Consider the following 19613-nt stretch of genomic DNA (forward strand, 5'->3'; position numbering starts at 1 on the left):
CTGGCACTGTACTCCGTGCTGGGTTCAGGGCACACTGAATTATTAGCCTTAAATTAAAAGGAATTATTAAAATAGCAAGAGCAAAGCATCGGGTGGGAGCAGGACTTAAAGGGCACAGAGTCTAGGAGCCGCCAGGGGCCTTGCGCCAGCTGGGGAGGCAGAGGGCCGAGGCCTGTTGCTCCCCAGGCTGATATCCGAGCTCTTTGTCTGGGGAGGTCAGGGCGGCAGGGGTTGGGGACAGCGAGCTGAGCCACCGGCTGCATCCTCGGAGCAGAGCACTGGCCTCCGTTCCCCTCTGGGTCCTCAGAGCCACCAGGGAAGGAGGCGTGACAGGGATTATGATTGGGTCCTTTTACCAGGACACAAGTGGCTAAGCCACTGGCCCAGAGTCACCAGGGTTCATTCCTCAGTCCCTCCACTTCCTGGCAGAGCCCCCCGCTCCCTGCCTGTGAGGCTCATGGAGGTTTAAATGAGATAGTGTGTGCCCCGTGGGGGACGATGACGGAGCACTTGGATGACGGTGGGAGGAGGTGCCAGGTCCCGCTCGGCCAGCTCTGGAGTCACAGCAGAGGTCGTGGATGAGGGCAGAGGCCTGTTGCTCCCCCAGGCTGAGCTCGTGGAAGAAATGTCAGCCAAGAGGCCCTGGGGTGGGCGAGTGGGCGCAGGAAGACAGGGTGACGGGGGGGGGGGGGGGGGGCACCTGAGGGCGACAGGTCACAGGACTTCTCCTCACTGCCACCTCCTCCCCTCCCCGACACCCATCTGCCTTTATTGGGCACCTACTGTGTGCATGGCGCCCAACATCCTCTTGAGCCCGGGAAGTCCCTGCAGGCGGCATTGTCCTCTGTCTCCCGATGGCGACACGGAGGCCCAGGGACTTGGGCAGTGAGCAGAGGACCCCAGACCTAGGGCTCCGTGAGCTGATGTGGCAGGAGCTGCCCTCCCCTGGCCGGCAGCCCAGCAGGCCGCGTGAAGGACGGTGACGGGGAGGCAGTGGGGGGACTGCAGAGGGGAGCGGCAGGAGCCGGGCACAGGGACTGGCCGGCCAGGCCAGCCCACCCAGCTCCTCCCCACCCCAGGCAGCTGGGGGCCTGCTGGCTGACAGGGGCCAGGGCCCTCCCCTCTCCCCCTCCAGGTTGTTACCGCTACAGCTACGTGGGCCGGGGCCAGGCCCTGCGGCTGAAGGGGCCCGACCACCTGGCCTCCAGCTGCCTGTGGCACCTGCAGGGCCCCGAAGACCTCATGCTCAAACTGCGGCTCGAGTGGACCCTGCCTGAGTGCCGCGACAGGCTGGCCATGTACGACGCGCCTGGGCCCCTGGAGAAGAGGCTCATCACCTCGTGAGTCCCCGGGGGGGGGGGGGTGGTGGTGGTGTGGTGGTGTGTGGGTGTGTGTGTGTGTGTAAAGGTCAAGGGTCAGGCTCAGCTGAGTCGGGGGCTGCTGTGACCTTGGGAAAGCAAGACTAGACGCAGGGGTGGGGAGGAAGGAGAGGCAGTGGGCAGTCCCCTCCCCCTCCCAGAGCCTCAGTTTCCCCATCTGTAACAAAACAGTTGTTCTAGGTGACCCCTAAGGTCCGCTCTGAAAGGCCACATGGCTTGTTAGAAGATTTCAGTCTGGCAGCAGCCTGGACTTCCAACACCCCCACTCTGCTGTTTCCTTGCTGTGTGCCCTAAGGCAAGTTAAGTTGCCTCTCTGAGACTCAGTTGTCTCACCTGTACAAAGAGAGTACAAACATGCTTATCTTTCAGAATGTTTATGAGAATTTAAATCAGACAATCTGATCCTCACGCAGCCAGTGGCCCCCAAATGCACGCCATCATCACGTTCTGCATGGTCTATTCTAGTAGTGATATTATATTATTAGAGATTACGTTCTATACAGTCTGGGGGGACCCACCTGTTAAGGTCACTGAGTCCCAGACCAGTCTGGACTTTAATATTTGATAAGTAGGAGCTACTGCAAGTTCTTGAGCAGAGGTCTTAGGACATGGGCACAGCAGAGGGCAGGGCTAGTGCAGGGAGGAGGACTGGAAGTGGCCTTGGCCTCCAGGGGTCTGGTGACCACCGCCAGGAGAACAGGGGTGTGTGGGTGTACGAGGCTCTGCAGGAGGTGGGTCACTGGCTGGGCAGCTGGGCCACTGAGTTGTGCCAGACCCAGGCTGGGGCCGTTTCTGTGTCTCCCGGGCAGCGCCAGCTTCTCAGCGGATGAGGGACCTGGTGCTCAGCTCTAGGGCGGGCCTTGGGTGAGCTGGGCGCCGCCCCTCCCCAGGGCCAACGAGTCTCCAGCCCCGAGGCTGCACCCTCCCGCGCCTGCAGTGGTGACCTCAATCTGGGTGTGCGTGGGCTGGTTCCTGCAGGGCTCTGGGGAGTGCAGAGGAGCCAGACACCATCTGACTTCCAGGTCCAGGGTGGGGATCATGGGCTTCCCCTGGGGTTCTCTGGGTGTCCCCCTCCCCCAGGCGGCTCCTGGGGAGGAGGCCTGGCTGCCGGCTCAGCCCTGTCCCCATCTGGGATCCTGGGGGAAGATCTCAGTGACCCGGGTCCTCAATCTTCCACCCCAGGGCTGAGCTGGGGGGCGGGGCGGGGGGACCTTGGCGGTGACAGATGGCGGGTGGGACTCCTCCAGTTTGACCACAGGCTTGTTTCTGACTTTCATGGTTTATTTATAAGAGGCAGAAAGTTAGTCAAGTAACCCTGGCCATGAAAGGTGGGTGGGCGGGGACAGGGAGGCACAAAAGGCCACCACCCAGGAAGGGGGCAGGGAGGAGCTGCCCGTCCCCTGCAAGAGCCGCGGCAGGGCCAGGGGAACCCACCCCCTGGGCCCTGGGCTCACTGGGCGGGCGGCCTGGGCTCATTCCTCCTGCCCCCGGCCAGCTGCAGGCTGAAGCTGCCCGTGCTGGCCGCTTGGCAGACTCCCTTCCCAGGAGCTGCCACGCCCGGACCACGCCCCATCTCCACGAGGCCATGTGGCTGCACACAGTAGGCATGCAGTCAGTACCTTGCACACAGTAGGCATGAGCCAGTGCCTGGGGGGACATCGGGAGGCAAGTGATCAGCTTCCTGGGACTTGGTCCATGGGGTAGCGAGGACTCTAGAGGCTGGTGAGCTGGGGACACCCCTGTCTGAGAAGGGCGTGACGGGGGCACCAACGTCCTGGGAAGGGCCCGCTGTCACAGCTACGCCGAGGGCCTGCCTGTCCCTGCCATCGCGGTGGGGCCTCAGTTCCCCTCTGGAAGCAGGCAGTGGCCCCGGCAGCCCCCGAAGCACCGTCAGGGCTGACATTCTAGGCTTCTGAAGCTGTGACTCTAAGACGCCGTGATCTGCCCGAGTCTTCAGGCAGCAGGCTCTGGGGGACGCCTGAGGTGCCCCAGAATCCCCGGAGCACACACTCACCTCCTGCCCGGCCCAGAGCAAGGCCAGGAGGCAGGGTGTGGGGGGGTCTCAGGTGCCCGCTGGCCGCTGTCAGTCTCACCCGGGTATCACGGGGATTCCGAGGCGGTGGCCCGGGCTGCTGGACCTGGGGTGCTCTCAGGGAGGAGCCGTAAGCATCGTCTGGGGAACCCCTGCCTCTCTTACCCCAGACACTGGCCTGACTTGCAGGGCCTCTGGTCAGCCCCCCGAGCCCAGAGAGGGACAGGCACCTGACCATGTGCACACAGCAGCGATCACAACCTGGGCCTGGAACCACTGCCCAGACCCCTGTGCACCCTCCTCTAGCCTCCAGCAGCCGCCTGCAGGCCCCCTGGCCCCCGTGCCCTCGACCCTGGCCCGCCATGGCCACCCTTCTCTCCGCAGGGCCTATGGCTGCAGCCGCCAGGAGCCCGTGCTGGAGGTCCTGGCGTCAGGCGCCATCATGGCGGTGGTCTGGAAGAAGGGCATGCACAGCTACTACGACCCCTTCCTGCTCTCGGTGCAGCCAGTGGCCTTCCAGGGTGAGAGGCCAGGACAGAAGCCCAGGGCCCTCCCTGTGGCCTCTTCACCTTAGTGGGGCTGGGTCGGGGGAGGAAGGTTCTGGAAGCCCCTCTGCTCCCCACCTCCTCTCCCCCTTCATTTCCCCTCTTTTACGGCCCGTCCCTCCCCAGCCCAGCGCCCTCTGCCCTCTGGCTCCCTCCGCCCTCTGCTCACTGTGGACCAGGTCTGTTTCCAGCAAGGCCGAGCCTGGCCATCCCGGCCCACAGCAGGGCGACTGCTCAGGCCGCCCCAGGTGCCCACTGACCCTCCCCAGCACCTCCCCCCTGCCCTGGCTCTCCCTCCCCACCCAACCCCATGGCTGTCCCCTGGCGGGCAGAGCCCACTGCCCCACTCCCATGGCTGGGGATGGGAGGCCAGCAGAGAGGGGGCCACTTGCCCATGACTGCTTCTCCCTACCTGTCCCCGCTCTGCTCCTTCCCACTCAGTGTCCCCTGCCTCTCCTGGTCAACTTCGGGGTCTCTGACAGTGACCTGGGTCCCCAGCTGGCCCTGTGGGGGTGTGAGAGCTGGCTGGGCTTTCTTGGGAGCCTCTGGCACAGTGTGGGGGGGAACTGGGGGGTTAGAAACTGGCCCCCAGGAGACATGGCCAGGGCAGCTGAGCCCTCTGGCCCTGCTCCCGAGCCCTGGCCCTCAGCCTCTCACAGAGGGGCTCCAACAGGCAGCTGCTGTCCTGTGAACCTCTTCCTTCATATTTTGAGAAGCTGGGAATGAAACGCAGGGCTTCCTGCATGCTAGGCAAGGATCTCTCACTGAGCTACACCCAGCCCCTCTGGACCTCACCTCTGAAGAGGGGAAAGTGCCCCTCACATCATAACCGAGAGGCTGGCGCAGTCGTGAACACATTCTGTGAACTGTTGAGTGCTGGGTACTGATGTCAGTAACTAACGTTTACTGAGCACTTACTACGTGCCAGGCTGTTTGGGCATTTCCTGTCTATGTGATCTACCCAGTTGCCCTATGAGCTATGAACTATGATTGCCCTCGCTTTACAGACGAGGAGTCTGAGGCTCAGGCTCATGTAAGCACAAGGGTGGGGGCTAGGTGTGGGTTGCAAGCTGCCCCCTCCCAATGGGAAGTGCAGGGGTTCCTGGCCAGGGATTCTGCCTAATAGCTGTTTTCCTGCCCAGCCTGCCAGGTCAACGTCACGCTGGAGGGCCGTCTGGACACGCAGGGCGTGCTGAGCACACCCTACTTCCCCAGCTACTACTCTCCCAGCACCCACTGCTCCTGGCACATCACGGTGAGCCCTGCCCCCACTGCCGCCCACCCTCTGTCCAGAGCACTCCACAGGCCTCTGGGACACAGGACAGGAAGGGGCAGTGTCTGGTCCTGCTGAAGGCCCACAGGTTGAAGTCTGGGTACCAATCCTACCAGGGTGGGGTGTGGCATAGCCAGGGTCTCCCTGATGGTCACCGGGATGTCTATCTGTTGAGTGACTGCCTGTGGCTGGGACTGCCAGTGGCCGGCTGTCTGGGGAGCTGGTGGTCCCGGCGTGGTCCCTCCCACGGGTCGCGTGATGACCCACTCCTTCCTCCCAGGTGCCCTCTCTGGACTACGGCCTGGCCCTCTGGTTTGATGCCTACGCGCTTCGGAGGCAGAAGTACGACCTGCCATGTACCCAGGGCCAGTGGACGATCCAGAACCGGAGGTACGGCCTCCCAGGACTCTCCCCCTCCCCCCAGGTACCCCTCTGGGAGTCCAAGTTCGAGCCTCAAGGGGCAGTTGAGGGAAGCCAGTGGAGGCTGGAGCTGGTGCAGGCCAGAGCTGGTTCTGGACCTTGTCCCGCCCCGCCCCTCCATGGCCCCGCCCCGGCCCCGCCCCGGCCCCGCCCTGGCCCTACCAGGCCCCGCCCCAGACACGCCCCGCCCCAGCCCCGCCCTGGGCCCCACCTCTCCTGCTGCGGGGTCTCAGTCATATACTTGTCCTCAGAAGCCGCAGGGTGCATTTCCGCGGGTGCTGTAGTCCTGTGTCGGGCACCTTGAGTTCATCGCTGGGATGAGGCGGGATACAGGACCCCAGACACTCAGGGGCCCCTAGACCCACACAAGTGCCTGCGAGGCACCTCATCCCTCTCCCCGACTCCCCAGGCACAGCCAAAGACAGACACTATCTCTGGTATGACTGCTCCCAGAGAGACCCGGGTCACTCAGGGACGCCCTCAACTCGTGGGTCCCCTGCAAGACACCTGTTCTTTGCTTCCACCCTTGGCCCCTCTTTTAGTAAGGAAGCAGCCAGCCTCTGGGGAGGGGACAGTTAACAGAGGGATCTGGCTAAGAGAGGGGTGACACCAGCGTCAGAGTGGCTGGGGTTTAGCAGAATGACAGGTCAGTGCTCCCTGGGGTAGCCACCCAGGGCCCCTGCTGGTGGGTGGGGCAGGCGATGGGAGGCAGGGAGCCCAAGAACGTTCCCCTTCATCTGGGAGAGGAGGGAACAGGAACTCCAAAGGGACAATCCAGAGGGTGGGGACTCAGCGTCTAAACACGGCCATGGGGAACATCCTGTCCAGGGAGGGAAGCAAGGTCCAGGCTGGGGGAAGGGCCGGGAGGGGAGGGAGCCCACTGGAAGGAAGGAGGCCCTCCCTGGCTCCTCTGTTGGAGAGAAAAGGTCCGGGAGGAAGGAGGGACCTTGAAGCAGCCTTTGCAGAGCCCTGGATGCTTCCCCTCCCTGTGAGAAGGGTCACTGTGTCAGGGACATTGACGAGAAGACTCTACATCTAATAGCAGGGGGCCTCTGCCTTCCCATCCCACTCTGGGACTCTGGGGATCTAACAGGTTGGGATTTTTTTAGGATGCAATTCTAGAATTCTTTTTTTTTTTTTAAATTTTTAGTTGTAAATGGACATAATACGTTTATTTTATATTTATTTTTATGTGGTACTGAGGATCGAACCCAGTGCCTCACATGCACAAGGCAAGTGCTCTGCCACTGAGCCACAGCCCCAATTCTAGAATTCTTGATTTCTGGGCTTCACAGAATTTGAGCACCTGATATTCCACTATTCCACTTGGAAGTTTCTAGAATGCTAGGATTCTTGGGTTCTGCAGTTGGTGTCCCCATGGCCAACGCTTGCACTCTGCTTGTTGGTTGATCCCATCAGACAGGACCGTCCTGACAAAAGTGACGGGATTGACAATGCTCAAGGGACATGACGTTCCTGTCCAGGCTTTTTGCAGTTTATCAGGGACCATGACTAAAAGACAGGGCAAGAAATGCCCGTGGTGTGAGCAGGGCCAGGGCTGTCTGGGGAGCAGAGGCACCTCCTAGCAAGGGGACCGGGGGTGTTCCTAGGCATGGCTGCCCGGCTCCTTCACGGAGCTCCCCCAGGGGCCCTCCTTCCTCACTCAAGCTGATAAGGGGGAGGTCACCACCAGTGTCCCCAGAGTCACCGTAAGATTGGCCTATGATTCACAGTTCTGTGAATGAAGGTGACGTGTTTTCCTGCCACTAGAGCTGACTCTGGTATCTCAGGAGGCCTGGGAAGGAGGGCAGATGGACTTGGTCCACTCCCCAGGTCCACTCCCTAGCCCCACCCCAGGGCAGCTCCACCCGCCAGGCACCAGGACCAGCACAGGTGCTCGGTGCTCAGCACAGGGCGAGTCCTTTGGCCCCACACCCGGGGGATGGCACTGCTCTGTCTCCCAGAGCCAGGGGAGTCTCAGCAGGATTAGGTGGCACCCAGAGGGGTCCAGTCAGGCCTCCCCCCACCCAGCCCAGGCCACGAACAGTGGGATGCAGGATGGAGGTGCACACCCTGCCCCTGTGGGGGCCTGCTTCCTGCGCCCGAGCAGGCAGGCAGAGGGCTGGCTGCTGGGGGGCCCAGAACTCTCGAGCTTCCGTGGTAACGGGGGGTGTGGAGTGGGAACAGAGATGGGGAAGTCGGTTTGAAATGGACGATGCTCTAATGGCCCAGCTGTGGGCAGCAGGACAGACGCAGTGGGATGGGAGGGGCCCTGCGGAGTTCTGGAGACCCACTGAACTGGGGACGTGTGGGCTGGACGGGTGGTTGAGTCAACCCTCCCCTCTGTGCAGTGGAGACACTGAGGTCAGGAGGCTCAGGACTCGGCCTGTCCTCTGCTGCTCCGTGTTGGGAGGGACTTTGGGGTGTGGCCAAGTGGGGGCTGGTAGGAGGGTGAAGCTTGGCAGGTCCCCACACCCTCACTCCCAGCTCCCGGGCCTCCTGTGGGTGGAAGGTGCTGGAACTCTGGATCTCCCGTCCTCACCTGGGAAGCACAAGGGTCGGGCAGCCCAGGCCCCGACTTCAGGTGTTCGCCCAGCAGAAAGCCGTCTCCTGCACAAGCTGAGCTCGAGCCCCCAAGGAACCTCATTCCGGCCGGGGCCGTGAGGTGGAAGGGGCTGGAGTGGGAGGCCGGCCGGCAGGGGCCCTCTGCTTTCTGTTTGGGTGAGGTCTTTCCTCTCAGCACTCAGAACTCATCTCAAAAATGTGCCCCAAGCTGGGGGTGTGGCTGGGTGGCAGAGCATTTGACCGGTTTGCATGAGGCTCACATTCTATCCCCAGCACTGCCTATAAAAGAGTGGGGATGTGAAACAGATCCCCCTGTGCTGAAGATTAAATGAGATAATGCATAGAGAATGTTGGCACACACAGGTCTCGGTAATGAAGCATCGTGTGACACCAACCATTCGTTAATACCTGGCTCTCACTGTACGAGTTGGGCACTGAGGCTTATAAGGGTCATGGTACTGTCTTCTTCGGTCCCAACAACCCAATGAGAAAGTAGGTGCTTATACCAGTGTCCTAGTCTGTTTTCTCTGACTGTAACAAAATACCTGAGACAGGATAATTCCTAAAGAAAAAAAGGTTTATTTGGCTCACAGTTCTGGATGCTGGAAGTCCCAGAGCATGGCACCAGCACCTGGTGAGGGCCTCGTGTGACATCATAACATGGTGGAGGGTGTCACATGGAGACAACTGCTCTCAAGGTGACCCATTAAACCATTAATTAATTAATCTGTGAATCCATTCATGAGAATGGAACCCGCTTTACCCAATCACCTCCTGAAGGTCCCACCTCCAAATACCATTAACACATGAATTCCAGGAACACACCCCAAACCACAGAGAGGCAAAGTCATTAGTGCAAAAACACCCAGCTTGTAAAGCCAGAGTTGAGCGCAGGCAGCCTGCTGCAGAGCGTGTGGGCACAGGTCTGCGTATCTGCGTAGCCCCGTGCCACCTGCCTCCCCCTCGGCTGAGCTGTCCCCCATGCTCTGTGCTGGTGGGAGCCGTGGCAGTGCCAGAGTCCCTCTTGTCCTTTCCTCTGAGAGCAACCCTGGGGTGCCACAGCCCTGTCTTCCAGACCGTTACTCAGGGCCAGGGTCTCCCAGTGGAACCTCGCCCCCTCGCCCGGCTCCTGCACGCCCATGGGCAAGGGGGGGCAGAGGGGGTCGCTGCCTCCCAGCAGCCTGGCAGCTGCCCTGGTCGTCCCTGGGCCTTGGTTTTGTTCTGAGGCTCTGGGATGGATGGGCCCCGCGTGCTGGGGAGTGCTGTGCCCCGGCTGAGTCGGTGCTGATAACGATCGCTCTCGCTCGCTCTTGGCTGATGCTGGGAAACTCTGTGCGTGAGCGTTTGTTGGGAAACCTGGCGTGGCCTGGGGTGGGTGGAGAGGCGGGCGGGCTTGGGGCGCGGGGGAGTAGGTGGGGATAGGCCTTTGGCTTATTGATGAGGAGGCAAGGGGTGGTCAGGGGAGAGGGTGCCTGAGCCCTCAGGGCAAGTGGACAGGAAATGTCCAGAGGCTGGGCACGCTGGTGCCCATCACCGGCTGCCCCGAGCCTGTCCTGTCACCTGTGACCTCTCTAGACCCAGTGTCTCTGCTGCTGTGATCCACTGAGCCCCCATCCTGTTGGTGGCCTGGGGGCAGTGGAGGGACCCGTCCTCCTGAGGTGCAGCCGCAGCCTGCTTGGTTTCGCAGAAGCCACCTCACTGGGTGCCACCGCAGTGCAGGCTTCCCCCTTTCCGGGAACCTGTCCCTCACTGGCTTCCTCTCCTGTGATGTCACTTCTCCTATGACCTGCAAAGCCGTTTCCACTCGCTCCCAGCCCTGGAGGCCAGGCCGGGGTCAGGCGGCTGAGCTCGTGGGGCCCCTGTGGTCACCCTGTGCTGGTGCTGGCCGTGGTGGAGGCTGGGTCCCATGTTCCCAGATGGCCACAGCCTGCCTGTCAGCCCGGTGCTGTCGCAGAGTCATTTCCCAGGTGCTCCTAAAACATGGCACGTGGGGTTCTGTCGCCCGGTTTGCTGACGAGACCTAAAGCTGTCTGAGGCAGGATCCTGTCCCCAAGGCCACACAGGCCATCAGGTGCCAAACCTCGAACTCGGTTCTGCAAGGCCAGATCCAGGGCTCTGGCCACCATGCGGGACACTGCCGTCCCCGCGTTAGTGCCTGTCTTCCTGTCCCTCTTTCCCTTTAGCCTGTCCTTAGGAAGGACGGGACCAGTGCTCCCCTCCTCTCCACCCACCCGGGAGTCTCCCATTCCTGCGGTTGCCGGCAGGCAAGGTTGACAGGGTCCCTGCTCACCATCTGGTGAGGCAAGGACAGAATCCCCCAAGCCAGAGAGGCAGGACAGCAGGGCACAGGGCAGCAGCGCCTCCCTCACCCAGCGCCCAGCCCCCGGGGGCACAGGGTGCGCAGCCGCAGCTCTCTCTGGGTGCTCCTGGGCGGCCTTGGTGGGTGGGAGGAAGGGGCGAGTCAGAGGCCAGGCGTCCCCCAGGAGCCTCCGCGGCAGGAGCCAGATGAGCCACTGGCCAGGCGGGGACCAGGCTCCAGGAGGCAGGCTGCTTGGGGAGAAGAGGGCCCAGGCTCACGGGGTCACACCAGCCAGTGTTTCAGGGTCTCTTACCGTTATCATGTGAAGTAGCTGCTAACTTAAACTAACTGTAGCCCTGCACAGGCGGGGTAGGCTGTGTCCAGGGTGCACCACTCAGAGCCGTGGACAGGGCTTCTTGGATGCTTGTCTGGCCCCCGGTAAGGACCCCACCCCAGCCCCTGCTCCACCGCCAGCACCAAAGGCTGCCGTGATGGACAGGTTCCTGTGGGGTGCAGGAACCCGGGGGAAGGGAGCGCGGCCATGGCCCATGGCCAGCAGAGGGGACACCCTGCTTGTGGCACTGGTGCCTCAGGCCCTGCCCACGGCCCAGGCAACCTCGCAGCTTCTCTAGGTTGAAATGCTCCGTTCCCTTCAACCGGGCTGTTTTCTCCCTGTGTCGCACAGCTTCTCCATGGGATCGATGACCTGACATCCCCCAGCGTACGTTTCTTAGGGATCCATTTGGCTCCTTGTTCCCCTGCCCTGATTCCAGCCCCTAGTGTCTCTGTCCACTTCCTGGGCAGCCTCAGGGGTAACAACCCGTGGTAGCCCGCTGGTCCCACTAGAAACCACGGACCCCTTGGTGTCTTAGCATGAAAAGGGCTGGGCTTGCTCCTGGGCGCCCCCTGGTGGTGCCTGGTGCCCTCAGGTGCAGCTGGGGCTGGGGGGGCATCTAGGTGCAAGACCTTGGTGGTCAGCGTTTTCTATCTTGGGACCCCTTTACTCCAGTTAAAATTACGGAGCACCCTGCAGAGGTCTTGCATGTGAAGGTCATACAGCTATATCTACAATGCTAGAAATTCACCCCAGATCATTTAAAATAGTTATTACATTTGTTTCCTCTTGCTCATAGGTTCAGCCACCCACTGTCACAAGGTCTGAAAATATCAAGTGGAAAATTCCAGAAATAATTCCTGAGCTTTAAGTAACTTAATTTTAGCATATTGATGCGACTTTTCTAGTTTATTATTAGTTATTGTTAATCTTTCACTGTGCCTAATTTATAGATTTGACTTCATCTAAGTATGAACAGGGAGGAAGGGCACCGAGGGCTTGGTACTATCTATGATTTTAGGTACCCGTGGGGTCCTGGAAGGGACCTTTGGTGACAGGAGAAGAGTCATTTACACATTTTGCAACTTTCTTTAATAAGTGGCCTAAGAGCCCACACTGACCCTGGCGTCTGCTTCTGCACCCACTAGATAATGATATGATGTCTCACGTGGCGTATCACTGTGACAGAAGCCAACAACAGGGCCTCACTATGAAAATGGCTTTGGATCCTCAGGGGTCCCCGGATGGCACCCTGAGGACTGCTCGTGGGTGCAAGGTCAAGAACAAGGCCGTGGGTCTGGAGACGGACTCTCAGGAGATCTGAGTCTAGGCCAGGCCCCTGGAGGGGCATTCGAGGGGCTCGGTCCCTAGAGCTCATGGTGGGGGATGAGCCAGGGGGCTCCATGCCCAGCAGGCCAGGGCGTCCGCCGGGTCCTGAGCAGCAGGGCTCTGCTCCACCTCAACAGCGCCCTGTGGGAAAGTGGGCTGAGAGCAGTCCTCCCGGCCAGGTGGGTGCGGGGAGGCCGGGGCCTGCTGCCCTGGAGGCTCGTTGGTGGTTGGTTGGTGGTTGATTAACTGATTGCTGTTGAGTGTCCGGTGTTCCAGAAGTTCCGGCCCTGGGCATGAGGTGGCCAGCTGGCGGGGGCGTGTGTGTTGTGGGGTGTCCCCCCATACTTTGGGGCTGTCCCTGGCCTCTGGTCTCCACTATTCTCCCGGCTGGAGCATTTCATCCCTCTCTGGAGGTCTCGGGCCTGGGTTCCTTGCGGGACCCCCGCTGCAAACAGATTTCTTCTCTCTGTGCCTGTTGGGGAATCCCGTGAGCGGACAAGCTGTGCCCATTTGTATTGTGAGGGTATCCCACCGGGGATGGAGGGATCCCCACTGCTCTGGGGAGGGCCCCATCTCCCAGGGGCGCTTGCACCTGCTCTGTGAGGGGAGGTGTGAGGCCTGTTCTCTGGGGCCGGCTCCACCTCCCGTGGTGGCTGTCCCACCTGGCCTTCCAACCGAGCATCTTCCTGATGGGGAGGGCCTCCGGGAGGACGTGAGGGAGCACCTGGGCAGGTGTGTTCCCACCTGAGTGTGGCTGTGCCTGGAGAAGTGTCCATCAGCTCCGGACTAGGAGTCCTAGTGGAAGGACCGTCCTTCCATCAAGCCCAGAGGGCCCGGGGGAGCCTGCCAGCAGCCCCAGCAGGCGGACAAGGTGGAATGGGGAACCCTGCCTCTCACGCCATTCCAGGCACCAGGGGAGTGACCTCCCCTGTCAGAGACTGGTCAGCCAAGACCGTTGCCCCTGCTGGCACACAGGAGCCTTTTGTCAGATCCAAGGTCAGCAGGAATCATTTATAATAAGGAAGGAAAGCGAGACTCCGGGAAGGACCCTGACTGGCCAGAGCCTCAGAGCTCCTGGGTGCCTGGGAGAATCTAGACTTTGACTTTTATTCCGTAGGCAATAGGGAGCCATTGAACGTTCTGGAGCAGGGGAGGAACATAGCTGGCTGCTTTCTAGAGGTGACTTGAGGGTGAACAGACACCCCCAGAAGGAATCAAGACAGGATCTGGGGCTGGTGCAGCTCCTGTCCCTGCTGGCAGCCTCGTCCTTGCCCTGTCTGTGCACAGGGGCCCAGGCTGTGCCTTCCCTTGAACTGGGAAACCAGCCGTGTGTCCCTGAGTTGTGTCTGGTCCCCCCAGGTTGTGTGGCTTGCGCACCCTGCAGCCCTATGCCGAGAGGATCCCCGTGGTGACCACGGCTGGCGTCACCATCAACTTCACCTCCCAGATCTCGCTCACGGGCCCCGGGGTGCGGGTGCACTACGGCTTGTACAACCAGTCAGACCGTGAGTGCGGCCAGCAGCGCGCAGCAGGGGACCCGGGACCCGTGCACCTCCCTGCTGCTTACGAGGCTGCCGACTGTGCGTGCGTGTGCATGTAGCTTGCGTGCCCGTGCTTGGCTGCTACACGTCCTCAGGCACATGCATGCTCACGCCTACCCACACGTGTGCGCCTGCGCGTGTCTGGGTACGGACACCGGCCTGTACCTGTTCATGCACGTGTATGCACACGCGTGTGGGCGCATCCTTGTCCTAACGGTGCCCTCCTTGCTTCCGTGGCCTCCTGTGGCCCAGCCTGCCCTGGAGAGTTCCTCTGCTCTGTGAATGGCCTCTGTGTCCCGGCCTGTGACGGGATCAAGGACTGCCCCACCGGCCTGGACGAGAGGAACTGTGGTGAGCCTCCGTCCGCCCTCGGTCGCCTGCCCGCCCCGCGTGGCGCCAGCTGAGGCCCCGACACCTGGCACCTGCAGTTCCCCTGTTGGCATCTGAGTCGGGGCTCTCACTGAGCTGAGATGGCAGGAGCCTCACCAGGGCCACCCTGTGGGGCCATGGCAGGGACAACTTGGGACTCGGGTCTCCCAATTCTCAACTCAGGGCTTCTGACCACCAGGCCAACACCCAGCTGTCGGTCTGGCCAGATGTCCAGGAAGGATCAGAGAGGGCGGGGGGCATCAGGAAGGGCAGGCACTGTCAGGGCAGCCTGGGGACAAGTCTTCACCACTCTCAGATGGAGTCCTCGTCCCTTTTCTCCAGGGCCCAGGCTGCCAGCTCTTGTGCCCAGCCCGGGGAGGACTCCTGGTGGTCCCCTAGGCCAGGGCTCTCTTGGAAAAACACCTGAGCCCTGAATCCTGCTGCTGGGCCCGAGAGCCGCGGTCCAGGCAGCCAGGCCGATGTCCCCCTCCACTGCCATCAGAGTTTCCAGTCGGAGGGGGAGAGGAGCAGGAGGAGGCGGAGAAGCTCCCCTGTAGGCTGACCCGGCCGCGATGCTGGGGAGGGGCTTCCTCCCTGAACACTGACCATCCAGGTTCCAGTTCTAGCTCAGCCAGGGGACGCTGGGCAAGTCACCTCATTCTGTTTGTACCAATGAAATGGGGTGTCTCACGGGGTTATGGTGACACTCAAGCGCACAGAAGCTGGGAAAGAGCTGTGACGTCTCCCAGGACACACATGCTCCCTGGGCACCATGGCCAAGTCCCAGCCTGGTCCTCGGGTGTCCTCCCACTGGCCCTTCTGTGTCCCCTCAGTGTGCAGAGCCACATTCCAGTGCCAAGAGGACAGCACATGTGTCTCACTGTCCAGGGTCTGTGATCGGCAGCCCGACTGTCTCAACGGCAGTGACGAAGAGCAGTGCCAAGAAGGTAGGCGGGGCCCACGGGGATCTGGAGGGAGACCAAGGGGCAGCCAGGCTCCCAGCCCTCAGCACACGTCCCCAGCAAGGGCTTCTGTTCTCAGGACCAAACAATCAATCAACTTTCTGTACCTGTGCTAGTTCATCCATCAGTGTGTCTGTGCACTCACCCGCCCATCCTGTCCAACTGTCCATCCGTCCGTCCGTCCGTCCGCCCATCCATCCATCCATCCATCTTCTGGTCTCCCACATCACCATGTTTATCCATTGATTGATAAAATCATTCATTTATCCACTGAGTCATCCAACCATCTCTCCCCCTATCCACTGAACTACGCATTTATTGGTTTTCCCAATGACTGTTCTGGGAGTCCACTGTTGAATCCATCCATCTACCCACCCACCTACCCATCCATCCATCATCCACCCATTCATCCATCCATCATCCACCCACCCACCCATCCATCCACCAACTTACCCATCCATCCATCCACCCATCCACCCACCCATCCATCCACCCATCCACCCACCCATCCATCCACCCGTTCATCCTCCACCCCATCCATCCATCCATCCACTCACCCATCCATCCACCCACCCACCCACCCACCCATCCATCATCCACCCATTCATCCTCCACCCACCCACCTACCCATTCACCCATCCACCCACCCACCCATCCATCCATCCACCAACTTACCCATCCATCATCCCCCACCCATCCACACACCCATCCATCATCCCCCACCCATCCACACACCCATCCATCATCCACCCATTCATCCTCCACCTACCCACCCACCCATCCATCCTTCCATTCATCATCTATCCACAACTTACCCATCCATCCATCCATCCATCATCCAGCCATCCATCCACCCATCCACTTACCCACCTATCCATCTGCCAATCCGTCCACCCACCCATTTATCCACCCATCCTTGTAACTGACCAGCCAATCAACCTTACAGCCTGCCCAGTGACAGACAAGGTGGGGCTTAGGGGAGTGGGAATAAAAATCACTGGGGACATGGCCCCCGCCCTCCAGGGGCACCTGTTAGTAGGAGGACATGACTGGTGACTCCTTTGACCAGAACCTGGACATGGTGTCCGTCCAGTGATGTGGGAAGCCTGGGGCAGGCAGGTCCCTAGGGCAGGCAGGCTCCGGGCCTTGGGGAGGGCTGGAGTTTAAACAGGGAGAGGCGGCGGGGGGCGGGGCAGGCAGTGGGAGCCGCGGGCCCTGAGGTGAAGTGCAGCCAGGAGCAGGTGGGCGCCGGGCAGGGACAGGGCAGGGACAGGGAGCCTTCACGGGTCGGCCAAGGCTGGCCCTGCTCTGGGGACCCTAGTCTAAAAGTGGAGCCCAGTTCCACCTTCAGGGTCCACACAGGAGGAGGGGCGCCACGCTGTGGCCAGGGGCTCCGTTCCTAGAGGAGACACAGCCCTGTTCTGGGCAGACCAGTCAGAGTTGGTGGGGGGCTGCTGGAGGGTGCAGCCTTTTGGAGGAGTCCTCAGGGGGAGGCAGGGGACCCTCAGTCCACATACCCACCTCCCAAGCTCCTCCTGGCTCTCCCCACACCGTCCTCCTGGACCCACTCTGGGAGGTCCCTTGGGGCTCCAAGACATACCCTCCTTGGCCTCCCCTGTCCCCCGCCAGGAGTGCCATGTGGGACATTCACCTTCCGGTGTGAGGACGGGAGCTGCGTGAAGAAGCCCAACCCTCAGTGTGACGGGCGGCCCGACTGCAGGGACGGCTCGGATGAGCGCCACTGCGGTGAGCTGCCCACCAGCACCTGCGCACGGACGGGGCCTCAGGGAGGCTGGAGGCCCCGTGGGGAGGCTGGGAGGGACTCCCGCCCTTGTGTCTCTTCCTCCATCCCGTCTCACCGGCTCCCCACCCCCTCCAGACTGTGGCCTCCAGGGCCCCTCCAGCCGCATTGTGGGTGGGGCCGTGTCCTCCGAGGGTGAGTGGCCGTGGCAGGCCAGCCTCCAGGTTCGGGGTCGACACATCTGCGGGGGGGCCCTCATCGCTGACCGCTGGGTGGTCACAGCTGCGCACTGCTTCCAGGAAGACAGGTGAGGAGGCCACACGGGCTAGACCACAAGAGCTGTGGGGCGGGAAGGCCGAGTGGGAGCTGGACACAGAGGCTGTTGTGACCCTTGCGACCTGGCTCTGGCTCCACCAGGAACCCCTGGTTGCTGGGTACCTGGCTCAAGTCCCGTGCTCCCCTTTGGTGTCTTTAAGTTGGGTCTGTGAGTCATTCACTCACTTAGCAACGTTTGCTGTGCTCCTACTACGTGCCAGGGACTGAGCTGGAGGCTGGGGATTGAGCAGAGGATGGGGCGGCCTGAGCTGGGCATCAGCCTTGACACCCTGGCCACAATCTGAGCTGGGAAGGGGGTGGTAGGCAGGGCAGGAAGCCCCGCATCACTTTCCCCAGCCCCTCTGCCCTCTTTCCCGTCTGTGTGGCAGGTGGAACCCTCCACCCCAGGTCCGGGCTCTAGGCCCCGCAGGCCCCTTGAGCTGCAGAGGCCTGCTCTCTTGTCCTCTGCTGGGCATGGAGGTACCCTCTCTGGGTGCACTCTGACCACCAGGCTCCCTTGAGCCCCTCCCAGGCGCCTCACTGCACTCAGGGTGAAGGAAGGCTGTGGACCTACCCTTCAGGGGGCCTGGCACCGCCTTGCTGATTCCTCGCACAGATCCACCCCTCCCCACAAGCAGGCCCAGTTCCCAGCGGCCCCTCTGCAAAGTGGGCACACGCGAAAAAGGAAATATTGTCCAGTGCTTAGCTAATACTTCACCTGCATTCTCCTGGGGACATGAGAGTGGAAAAAGCCATTCCCATCTCACAGATGAGGGCGTGACGCCTGGACAGGCGCGCACTTGTCCAGGGAGGGAAGAGGCTGGGGCTGGAGCCCAGGCCAGGGCAGCGCAGGCCAGCGCTCAGCTCCGACCACCACCGACCAGGCTGGGAGGGCAGGGAGGGCGGGCGTGGGCCAGGCGTCCCAGGTGGGAAGCTGCTGCCTCAGGGCTCTCTGATGCGAGGCAGCGCTGAGCCACACCTTCCCCACCCGCCCTGAAGCATGGCCTCCCCGGCGCTGTGGACCGTGTTCCTGGGCAAGGTGCGGCAGAACTCGCGCTGGCCGGGCGAGGTGTCCTTCAAGGTGAGCCGCCTGGTCCTGCATCCGTACCACGAGGAGGACAGCCACGACTACGACGTGGCCCTGCTGCAGCTCGACCACCCGGTGGTGCGCTCCGCCACCGTGCGCCCCGTCTGCCTGCCCGCGCGCTCCCACTTCTTCGAGCCCGGCCTGCACTGCTGGATCACCGGCTGGGGTGCCCTGCGCGAGGGGGGTGAGCAGGGACCCGCGGTGGGCGGGGCACGGGGTGAGGGTAGGTCTCCCGCCCCATTGGGGCCTGAAGGAGGGCGGAGCAGGTGCCCCAGGGCCCCGCCCCCAGGCCTCCAGGTCTGGGGTTCAGCCAGGCTGGATTTTCATCATTTAATATGACGGGGCCTTGCCCTTCCCTTTGGAAAGGCTTTTAAGGAAAAGCTAGGTCACGGGCGTCTGTGTGGGCGAAGGAGTAGGCCGGGATGCCACGCCTCCTGCGCAAATCCTGGGGGCAGGGCATGTCGGGGAGGTTCTTAATGTTTAGCATTTCCCACTTGTAGACTGAATTTGGGGGGCGTGTGATTTCATACAGTCCACCCCATTCAGGGGAGGGTGCAATGGCTCCATTTTAGGAATGAGGAAACTGAGGCCCAGAGTCACTTAGCAGTTGCTCGAAATCACCTGGCCAGAGGGGATTGCAGATTAGAACCCAGGACTGCCCGCCTCCAGGGCCCTGGTTCTTCCTGCCGCTCTCGGAAGTGGGCTTCTCCCCTCCCGACCTCAGTGAGGGGAGCTGGCCCCCTCTGGAGCCCCTCGGTTTTGTGTACAGAGGCTCAGCGGGCATAGCCACAGCCTTGCCCTCATTTGGTGGTGCTGGCTGCAAAATGTCTACAATGATTGACGGCATGGAGGCAGGAGGGAGGGAGGGTGCCCCCGCCCCCGCCCCCGCCCCCGCGGTGCTAGGGATGGAACCCAGGGCCTCACACATTCTAGGCAAGAGTTCTACCACGAAGCCACATCCCCGGGCCCCTAGAAATATTTTAAAGATGAGGAAACTGAGGCTCAGGTGAAAAGTCACGTGTCCAAGCTGCTCACAGAACAGTGGCAAAGTTAGGCTTGGTTCACTGATTTGTTCAAGCAACGACATAGATGAGCACCTACTACACACCAGGCATCAAGCTGGGCACAGGGGTCGAAACTGAAAGCACGTTCTTGGAGGAGGGGTGGTGTGGCTGACATGGACCTGGAGGTGCAGGGTGGGAGGGCTGGGGCCTGGAGGAGTGGTCAGCAGCGTCCAGGGGAACTGGAGGTGTTCTCAGTGAAGGCGCAGGTGTCAGGCTGCAAGACTGTGGGACAGACCAGTAACCAGCCAGGGGGATGGGGTGGGGGGCAGGCAGTGTGACCGGGCAAGGGCTGTGGGGGGACAGCCGGGGTTTGCAGGCCACTGTGGGAATCTTGGGCCACTGGCTCCTCAAATGCATT

General features: G+C 61.5%; 1 protein-coding gene across 1 annotated transcript in view; it reads left to right on the plus strand.

Moving 5' to 3' along the window:
- Positions 1 to 19613, plus strand: part of Tmprss6 (transmembrane serine protease 6) — a 33073-nt gene that overhangs the window by 12298 nt on the left and 1162 nt on the right. Inside the window, exons 7-16 of the mRNA XM_027936819.3 lie at positions 1136 to 1340; positions 3796 to 3932; positions 5099 to 5211; positions 5510 to 5619; positions 13536 to 13681; positions 13970 to 14068; positions 14920 to 15033; positions 16678 to 16794; positions 16928 to 17096; positions 18104 to 18375. Of these exons, the coding sequence (XP_027792620.2) occupies positions 1136 to 1340; positions 3796 to 3932; positions 5099 to 5211; positions 5510 to 5619; positions 13536 to 13681; positions 13970 to 14068; positions 14920 to 15033; positions 16678 to 16794; positions 16928 to 17096; positions 18104 to 18375 (1482 nt within the window). The remainder of the gene's footprint in view (positions 1 to 1135; positions 1341 to 3795; positions 3933 to 5098; positions 5212 to 5509; positions 5620 to 13535; positions 13682 to 13969; positions 14069 to 14919; positions 15034 to 16677; positions 16795 to 16927; positions 17097 to 18103; positions 18376 to 19613) is intronic.

This window comes from Marmota flaviventris, chromosome 3, assembly GCF_047511675.1.
Source record: "Marmota flaviventris isolate mMarFla1 chromosome 3, mMarFla1.hap1, whole genome shotgun sequence".
NCBI classification, from domain to species: domain Eukaryota; kingdom Metazoa; phylum Chordata; class Mammalia; order Rodentia; family Sciuridae; genus Marmota; species Marmota flaviventris.